This window comes from Opisthorchis viverrini (assembly GCF_000715545.1).
Source record: "Opisthorchis viverrini unplaced genomic scaffold opera_v5_531, whole genome shotgun sequence".
Taxonomy (NCBI): Eukaryota; Metazoa; Platyhelminthes; class Trematoda; order Opisthorchiida; family Opisthorchiidae; genus Opisthorchis; species Opisthorchis viverrini.
Genome location: NW_008752194.1, coordinates 91,670 through 102,066, shown reverse-complemented (window position 1 = coordinate 102,066; position 10,397 = coordinate 91,670). Strand labels below are relative to the sequence as shown.

Here is a 10,397-nt window from a genome sequence, read left to right as displayed (position 1 = left end):
AGTGCTTGCTTCTTGTTAGATCCTTCCTCTTCTTCATTGCAGGTCGCCTTGCGTTTTGTCGCACCCGCCAATCCCGGTTCTTACAGATACACACTGTGGGTTCGATCAGATAGTTACGTTGACTGCGTGTTCTCCGATACTCTTCGGGTAAGTGTTCTCCACAGCCTCACATATGTTATGCTTCGATTCATTTCCCCATTTCATTGTTGCACATTCCTCTGTTCCTCAGTTTAAAGTCAGTTCGCCTCCAGACAATGTGGCACGCTACTTACAGTCGTTGGATGAAGCCCACTCCGATTCGAGTGGGTCGGGGTCTGAATCCGATGACGAGCGAAGTGACGTGGACCTGTCCGACGGAGAAGCCGATGAAGGTGTCAACAACTCGACAGAGAGTGATACGGACGAAGAGGAAGCCACAGTGGCAACTGAAGATGACTCTCAGGCCAATCGTTTGGTTTCTCAATGTATATCATAATGCCCTACCCTGAGGACAAGAGAGGTGATTTTGTTGCTGAAAGTATATACCTGTTCCTTTGTGTCGAGACGGTGTTCATGTTGTCAGGGCTATGGTGGGTCCTGCGTAGCGATGGTCCGTTTCGGCTTTCTCAATAATGGTCCACTGATGACTGAGCGTAACCAGTCGCAAATGTACCGAATAAATAAATCCTGCATCCAGGCACAGCGGCCGAAATCGTTCACTCAAGCTAACAGACTACTGACCGTTTGATACGATGTTTTTGTGCGCCTAATTTGCATTGGTTCCGTCGCAGTTCTCCTCTTCATCTGAATTAGTGGTTGTAGCACAATGCCTTTGTTGCCTGATATGTATATAAGGAGGACGCACGCTACTCAAATTTTGGGGACTTACTGAATCAAAAGAACACATTCGTGTGATTGCTCTTACTGTTACCAGCACGTTCCACCTATGCATCATTATGGTCATCGACAGCAATACACAAGTAACAAGTACGCGCACCTGACTGAGGAAGACAAGCCTCATCAAAGGACGGAAACCACCAGAAGGGGTGGATGTAGCTTCCTGTACCGAGAAAAACCATCAAGAAGAAGATGTCCCCGTTTTGGAACGGCAATCAGTTAAACGTATTTGGGCATCTCATAGGAATAAGGCGGCATTAGTGTATCTGACCCAACTTCCTTTGTGAACCTCATCAGAAATGTTCCAAGCACGCATCGACAGACAAGCTCTAGTTAAGCACTTCGACGAGGAAGTGACTGCATGCTCATCACTGGCTATGTCCTTGAAAGTTTCTAACCACGTATGTGTCAACAAAACAAAAGCCATAATTACCGTCGGGTAGCACCTCGAACTTGGGATAGTGTATTTGCACTGTTTCACGACCTCTTGGTCCTTTCTCAATCACCTGACTCTGTATTTTTGTCAACCCAAATCGGGTGGTTGGTTTTCCTTCTTATTCATGTTGTACGGTTCTGCGCCAATTTATCTCTTGTAATTGCGATAAAGTTGTAACACTTAATCAGGTTGTCCAGTTAATGTAGTCTTCTGACGTCGACTTCCGGACGACAAGCTCGCATTCCTTCAATCAAAGATGGAAGTCTGTCGTTCGAAGCGTATGTAGCACAGCCTTCTTCTGAATTTCAACGGTGTTTTAGAGATAAAAGAATGTTCTCATCAGAACAATATTTCAGAATCGGTCACCATAAAAACTACTGTTTCAATAACTGCGGTACACCAAAGGAATGAGGTTCTAATGGAATGCTCGGCAAAAGCTTTTGCATGTATGAGAGTCCGCTTTCGTCCATGGATGTGAGTGCTTTATCCGACATACTAACGTTTGGCGTATACTCTTTGTACCCGTTAATCCATTTTAAATACAAAACCAATTTGTACGAGGATGAAGTAAGCCTTTCCAAAACGATGGGCAGTCAAACTGACTGACCGGTGAGTTGGAAGAGCAACCGATTTGACGCGCACACTCCATATCGGTTATCAGTGCGTGTTCCTCACTCACGTGATAAGCTAATCTTGTAAACCATCAACTGCTCTCTCGAATATAATAGTTAACCTCGTTGTGCAACGTTTTTCGCTCTTTCTGCATTGTCAGATTCCAACTAGAGTTGCTGTAGCCAGGACGCGCCCCCTACTGTGTGAGTCACAAGGGAGTAAGCGCCTGATGAGGCACAGTGAACACCTGAGCTGGGTCATCATCATCATCATTGTCAGCTGTAATAACCGCGTACTCGTCGTACAGTGGTTGCAGCTGCCGCGGTTTCGTTCACCGATGATTTCGGGGAGGGAGTAGGTAGCTGCGCATTGCAGGCGCGAGCTGGTAAGTTGGTGCATAAATCCAGCACTGTCAGTGGGCTGTCAAGTGGTGAGGGGGTTGGAAAAGGAGCTATGCATTGAAGGCAATAGCTCTGATGCACGAGCGCCATTGAGGACGCGACTGGGCCATGTCTGACAATGTCTCCGGCCATTGATGTGGCCCCATCCAGGAAGACGGCAGGGACCAGCGCAGCTGAGTTTGCTGGTAATGGCTTTCATACTTCGCTGCCAAGTCATTGTTTGACCGCCTCTGGCTCTCTTCCACCCTTCACGTGGTTGTGCGAAAAGAGCCCTTCGAGGAAGTCGGTCGACTGGCATACGCAGCACGTGGCCAAGCCAACGCAACCTGTGCAGTGCGATCAGTTCATCTATCGAGGGGGAGTTATTTCTCCCGAATACCATTCGATGTACTTCAGAATTGCTGATCCGGTGTTCCCACCAGATTCGGGCAATGCTCCGAAGACATCGATGGGTAGATCCCATTCCGTATGTGTTCAAACGAACTCCAACCACGCTAGTCACTTTTTCGGCCTGTCAGGTCTCAATGAAGGCTGACAGACGCTCGAATTATGTCTGAGCATCTATCATGCCGCATTCGAACTAGATGGACCAAGGATATGACAAGTACGACTGTCGTCCAGCATACTTGGTCCGTTAGAGTCCTCCCAGATTACTGCACTGCAGTTTTCGTTTTTTAAGTTGAGAGTGGTTGTCGCATTTTCATTGGCGATTGGTGGACAAAACCACTCATTCTTGGGAGGAAACAGTAATAGAACGTCAGGGTCGAAACGTTATTCTGTTAACTTTCAAAATTCGCTAGAAGTTTGATTTATGAATCACCCGAGATATCTATAAATCGTTTTGAATTCTCAGCAGTTTTCCGAAAATAAGCTGCTAGAAAACGAGACAACACCTAATTTAGATATAAATAGGTCGATTGGTCAAATGAGGATACGTGGCTATACGTAAAACTAGGACGCTGCAGTTCTCTCGACCGTTGACTTCATTTAAACACTGGTATCTTTGAAGGTTGTCGTCCTGAAGTGTTTGCAAGTGGCTAGTTTCTTCTTGCTGAGGTCTACAAGCCCATAGGGCACATTCCTCCATTAGCAGCCTCAGAATGACACTGGCGGAGCATACTTATCTGAAAACTAGGTTGCCGTTGGTGGGAGACTCAAATGAATCTCTCAATTGCAATATTCTCCAACTGAATGTGCTGTACGAAGGCCGGCTCACGTTTCACTTGGTACAACATTCGAGGAATCACTGTATATTGTTTTGACGGAACATACTAGTGTCGAAGAGATTTCAGCAACCCTATGAATAGGGTAATTTTCCGAGGATACGTCAGACTTTGTGTGTCCCTCTAAGCTGCTTCCACAAGATGCCGGGTCCACGCGTAGTTAATAGAAAATGTTGAAGAGAGATCAGATTAAGGTTTGCCATCACATGTATCTGAATTAGACCGATAGCCAGGTTTCTACGAAAGCACTGAATCCCGACTGTAAGTTAATCCTTGACTACGAAATGGGCACACACACACTGGAACACTTTTATGCACGAATCCCTTGCAATCTAACTTTCAAAACTAGTGTAATGCTAACATAAGATTACCGCATTTGCCAAAAACCTCTGTGAGAGGCAATCGCAGCGCTACATAGATATATACTGGAAACGAACATCTACTTGTCTACGTTACAAATGGCATCCAAGAACCCTTGATCGTCCATGTTATTTTTACCGTTCGCTGGTAGTAAGTCGCAAACAAAAACTTGTGCTCTTGAAGCAGATCCGGTGTTTTGCTTTACCATCGTTGGTTTTGCAAGCTCGGTTTCTCTACACCTGGTGTTACGTGAATCAAAACTGAATACTGACTACATGGCCTTAAGCCAGACTGCACGAGGCGTTCCTTGTTTTTTTGTTCGGTCAGACCGCAGGCACCAGGACCTATTTATTACTGTGTAGCAGTATTTTTGTCATCATTAGTTAAAGGCATTACCAGACTTGATCCAGTAGTGAACTCAGTGGCGCGGATGCATCGAACCTATGGATAACTTGTTCTTCCCATCTTCCCCAGTAAATAGTTCGCTGACACCCTGTATTGATGCATCAATTATATCAGCTTCCACATACAATGCGTAGCTATTCACCCCAGATTATCGGCGAACGAAACCGTGGAAGCTATAACCACCGTATAACAGGCACGCGGTCTTTAGGACTGATGATGATGCGCATCGTGACGGCCTGTGAACAAACCTGGTTGCCAGGCTGAACAGGGTTGACTGAAACCAGTTGTCCCCAGTTTCATCGGCATTTTGACCCAACTTTTGGACTTGATTGTGGAAACAAACGGACTGAAATACCGTCACTGTTGGATTCTTTTCTCTGTTTGGCGTTTGTCACTATCAGGGTGATCCTACAATCGGGATCCAATATTTCTCCGAACATTCCGTCTCCTCTCAATCGAACTTGTCCGCCAGTCTTCAAAGTTTATAATTATATTGCATAAGAACACAAAATTATCTGTCCGAGAGTGCGTAAACCTGGTAGATTTTACGTGATAATGCTGTTGGTCTTTTGGTCATTAAAACCGAGCGCACTCAGTCATATAAGCATTGCTTTTTCTTCAGCGAGACTGCAGACCGCAACAAATGAAACTTTGCACACAGCTACAAAGATTCTGGAATTAAATTTGGAAGCAACAGAGCTATCGATATTGAAATGCAGTCTCCAGTCAAAAATGACCGAACAGTGGTCCTACCGCTGACGTTTTCATATTTGATCTGGTATGAGCAGGCCTAAGGAATCGTATCCTGTAGAGCTGGCCATCGCGCAACACACGCGGATAGTGGATGTGCAAAAAGCTGTTTTAAAGCTTGAAGGACTTTGTGATCGACACCCTCGTAATTGGACTGAAGCCGCGCTCAGTCTTGAGCTAAAGATTGTTGCAGTTTGATACCGATTAACCTGCTACTGCGTTTAGGGAATTTGATCTTACGAAAACAAACGAAGGCCTGGAAACATCACAAACGAGATATTCAGCTGGGTTCCAGGTGAATCTCTCGCAAAACCAAATTATTTTGCAAATGTGTGTACTTCGCCTATTTGAATTCACTTGTATAGTGGCGATTTCCCGACAACTTTTTAGAACAGAATAAAAAAGCACCACACTATTTAGAGTATAAGCTACTTCGAGCCGAGCTTCCGATAGGCAGTTCGACATTAGGTCTTTTCGTGTTCTAGTAATCGACAGAACATAGTTCTCACGTGAAGCCATCAGTTTACTGCTAAAATGTATTCAGGTCACAACCAACTGAGGTCAGTTGCATTACGTTGGTACATTTTGCCGTTGTTTTGATGTTAAGGGGTGCCTGGCGGTGGCAGTGTATGAATCCACGTGATCAAGTGGCTTGATTTCAAAGTACTGGTCCTTTTGCCAACGCGATTGCCTGAGAAAAATTGGACATGAGCATTAGTTACAAACAAGTCACGAATTCCAGTTGAATTTATGGCCCATAGTGGATACACTGACAATTTCTCACGTTTAACCGTGGGTCGCTTTCGAATGTTATGTTATGGGAATGCCACATGGCACGGAACAAGGGATCGAGGAGAGCAGAGAACTTTGCCCGTCTGTGAACCGTGAAGCTGTTGTTGTTCGTTCGGCTGTAGCACCCTTTCGGTGCCTAACTGCCATGCTACCCGAAGAAAGCACGAGCACTAGGTTGCCAAAGCCTAGACGGGGAAAGTCGAGATGCAGGGGTCGGGTTCGAACCACGAACCTTCCGGCCAGTAAATCCCCGCTCTAACCGCTGAGCCACCTCGCCCCTGTGAAGCTAGCCGAACATTATGGAACGAAGCTATTTCCGAAACAGTTTCGCATTGTTCGAATACAAGACACATCCAAGTCGCGAGACATCAGTCGCCAGTGGTAATGTACGTATGGAGCGCGAGACAACCGGAGGATCCTATTACTGCAGACGCACAACAGTACTCGCCGCCGACCGAATCCTACCAGGTTAGTAATATAAACGATCAGCCAGGAATTTGCAAGATGTCGACGGGGACTAACAGGTAACGTACCGGTCGATACACATGGAATTTATGGTATGCCAGGAAAAGCAGTCCTCAAAATTATTGCTGGAGAGCCGGTGTGTGAATGATGCATGCATAGCGTAGGCCAGCAAAGCACGAAGAACAGGGACGGATCAATAATTGCTGAGTTACTGTACTGACAAGTATGAATTGATGGAGGTTGCGTGAGCTGCAAGCGTGTTTGGTGCAGGGTCGTGGAGACCACTCATACTGTGATTATCCGTGGGTCACGAGGGCTGTGGACTTCAGGGTTGGAAGGAAGGGTCTAAGAAGGAATGGGAGTAGCAAAGCGCGATCCATAAATGTCACTTGTTTGTTGCGAAGTCCAGGAACTGACGCTTCTGGCGATTCACACAATTTTAGCCTGGGCTTGATGATCAAACTTGTGAGGAAATAATCTGGATGCGCAAGGCCATGTGTACTCACCAAGACTTGCATACAATTAAGCTCACATGATATGAACATGCATGTTCGTGACTTTTCTGATTCTGAGAGTTTTGTGTAGAAAATTTGAGGGATAGATGAATGCCAGTAGAATATGCGATTGTTCCGTAAAATTGGGGGTTTTGCCGACTTTCTGAACAGTTGTCACAAATGTGAACAACAAACACGCATTTCGTGTAGTTTAGGTTGCTAAACAATAAGTCGATCGGGGCAAATCGCAATCAACCCACTGTTAGCCACTAACATTGGTGATTATAACGTGATTTCCACACTTAGTTTCGCAGTGCGACCCAAATTCGGATTTTGCTATAAGTGCGCAGTTTAAAATGAACAGAAAACTTGCTGAAGGATACACACACCATGTGTCCGAATACCTGACTTTGATGAACGAACTGTTTCGTTTTGTTTATCACAGTCATCAGTGGTACGATAAAACGTGCCACACCGGTAAATCAGAGAACTGACAGACTGATTTGTCTATTCGTTTGGTGGCTTGAAAAGGTGACAATCAATATCAACATGGCGAATTAACCAAAACGCGATGTAAGGACTAAGCGAAAGGCAAATACGCAAAAACACTATAGGAGGTTTGTATTCAAAAAATAAAGTAGGCTGAGATAGAATAAAGCTCAGTGATTGGCGACAAAGTCAATAAGCGCTTTGTGCGGTATGCATTGATTGTCTGGAGAGTTCACATAATAACCCAAGGGAACCAGATATGGAGTATAGGGCGGCTTTGAGCAGGTTGGTTCCAGGTCATTCAAATCCACACCCAATGAGCACAAAGAAGGAAAGCTTGAAATAAGTGGCGCCAATATGCCGAACTAATGCGAGATCAACTAGGCAAATTCCACGGACGATTTGTTTTCTTGTGGCGGCTGATGGCGATCCGAAACGGGGGATCGGCCGTCGGATGTGGTTGACTGTTCATTGGCGGTCAGTATATCGATCAGTTGCTGTAGGGGCACGAGCTCACGCTTTTGGACAAGGTCGAATTCCTGAAGAAATGCATGAGACAAATGTAAGTATACTTGGGTGACTGAAGAAACAGAAAGACGAACACAACAACCATGGTCAGTAGAAGTGAGTCTCGCATCACCCTTGACCAATCACCTAATTGAAGGCGGTGCTTCTGGTGTTTACCAGACGGAAGGGAACGCGTAAGGCTTGGATTCGTAAAGATCCAGTCTCCCTTCGCACTAGTATCACTTAACAAAAATCAAATCGTTCAGTCTCGGCACCTTTTTGCTGTATAGTCCTCATGCAATCCGAAAGACCGAGAGAGTCACTTCGTGTCGGAGCATGCATTCCGATAGGAGATGAACCGTCTTCTGATCACAATAAGACAACACTTGTGTAGCTTAGTAAACGAACGACCATACGGGGTTCCTATCTTTCGTTCCCATCAATACAAATTTCTACAAAATTTCACTCGTAAAAGGTGGTGGGCTGGAGCAGTGTTAATCGCTGCAGTAGGTTCAAAATGACGGCTGTTTATTTCTAAGGATCTCCCATCCTATGAAACGCTGATATGGTGTTCTGGCCCCTGTTTTCGGACTGACCCGTCACATTGACTATGCTGATGGATTCCCGCGCACAATGGATAATGCCACATTTGGTTCGCTATGAACCACACGTGCATGCACCTGAACGTTCTGTACCTACGGTACATCTAACAACAGTTAAAATCGCAACCCAAAACAACATATTACCACGCACACAAAGTGGACTTGAGATAGCATTGAAAACAAAGGAAAGCCTGGTAACCGAAACCGGGGATGAACCACTAGTGAGCCGCTTACTGCCAGCTTAGATTAGAGCGATGGAAATAACTAAAAAGTTGAGCTACACAGCGCATGTAAAGAGTCATTTGGTTGCCCGCACCAATCATTAGCCATTATTCTATACAACTGTGGACATGGGGAGAGAGACACTTGCAGCGTCGCTGCGGGCTTAGCACTCCGAAACATCAAGGGTAGTAGGGCGGGGCCTTGTAGAAGCAGATGGGAACATCATCATCATCTTGGACAGCATGATATTACTGTTAAACACTAGTTCTTCGCCGCCATACAACCATGCTTTATTTGGAAGCCTTACTGTGAAGAAAAGAATGAAGCTGGACAGCCTAGCTATTCAACCCAATGGTAGGGAGCCTGCAATATCAGCTGATATTTAGTTGTCTCCAGCTAAAAGCGAATTGGTATGCAAATGAGTATATTCCGTGCTGATTCTCATCATATGGATGTTGACGCGGATCATATAGATCACCTCCTACTAGGAGCGTCCCTTCTGTACTTCACCACAAAATCACTGCTCTGTTCATAATTTTTCACCGTGTCCAAGAAATTACGGCGGAATTCTTTCTAGACGTTCATGGTTAACTGGCATGCATTGACAACAGTTTCAGGTGCATCAATTTTGAAGACGTAACAAACGCACCAATAAGTTCCCACAATTCAATGATACATTCGGTCGGTCGATTCACATTCGCCAGTCCGTGCCTGCTGGAACATTTAGGGTATATCCTCGTTTGATGGACATCTAGGTCTGTCGTTACCTGGCAAATCGTACACGCATTCTTTCTTCTCTAACCTTGTCCGATATTACACCAGTGTTAAAAATAACGACAAAGAACTATAGCTGAAAGAGTGGAGAATCAGTAACCCACTTTAAGACCAATCCACAAGTGGGACCGGATGTAGTGAGATATAAGGCGACCACTACATCGAGGAAACATTAACACTAAGGGAAGTTGAACTAATTGATTGTGGTGTGGTTGACAGGATATGTGCTTACATATTGGTTGGGGGCGAGATGGTCCAAGGGATTGGAGCGCGAAATTACCGACCGGAAGGTCCGTGGTTCGAACCCGACCTCTGCCTCTCGACTTCCCCTGTCTGGGTTTGGGCAACCTGGCAGTATCCCAGTCCTCGTGCTTCCTTCTGGTGGCATGGCAGTCAGGCACCGAAAGGGTGCTAAGCTGAATGATTCGATTCTACATATCGGTCAGTCAGTAGTCAAGACATTGCGGTCACATGTGACGAACCAACGAGCGTGCGACTGGATAGCATTGATAGAGTTGTTGGTTTGTGAACCGGGCTTGGTACTTGGACTGCAAATGTCACCACTCGAAAAGACATCGCCAGCACACAGTTAGATGGGTGGAAGCGAAGTCCCTGTCGGGTGGAGGCCAGCCGATAAACGCACATTCAATTTTAAGCATTCTACCAGGCTGTTTCTGAATGGGTCCGATTACGCCGTGGTTACCAAGACTTATCGTGACGTCGCATCGTTGCGGTGGTTGTGTCACCGCCAAAGTTACGCTTATTCCGGGAGTGAGCTCATCATCCAGACAGGATAAACGACCACCAATCAGATCGTTACACATGGGTGGGAGACAAGTTGCGAACCGAAAGATCCGTCAGGATGGACTAAATGAATGAGCGTTTGGATGGCTGCCGTGGAAGAGAAAGCCTTGTGTTTGATCAGCTCTTGGGGACGAGATGGCCCAAGTGTTAGAGCGCGGAATTTACTGACCGGAAGGTCCGTGGTT

At 45.8% G+C, this 10,397-nt stretch overlaps 2 protein-coding genes across 2 annotated transcripts in view; one reads left to right on the top strand and one right to left on the bottom strand.

Moving 5' to 3' along the window:
• The window catches only part of T265_11610 (hypothetical protein), a gene marked incomplete at both ends in the record, with an annotated part of 20,011 nt that extends 19,470 nt beyond the window's left edge, over positions 1 to 541 (top strand). Inside the window, 2 exons of the mRNA XM_009178308.1 lie at positions 43 to 147; positions 230 to 541. Coding sequence (XP_009176572.1) covers positions 43 to 147; positions 230 to 475 — 351 coding nt within the window. The remainder of the gene's footprint in view (positions 1 to 42; positions 148 to 229) is intronic.
• Positions 542 to 7,312: 6,771 nt separating this feature from the next.
• T265_15477 (hypothetical protein) overlaps positions 7,313 to 10,397 on the bottom strand; it is a gene marked incomplete at both ends in the record, with an annotated part of 17,193 nt that continues 14,108 nt past the window's right edge. Inside the window, one exon of the mRNA XM_009178307.1 lies at positions 7,313 to 7,842. Within this exon, the coding sequence (XP_009176571.1) occupies positions 7,684 to 7,842 (159 nt within the window). The remainder of the gene's footprint in view (positions 7,843 to 10,397) is intronic.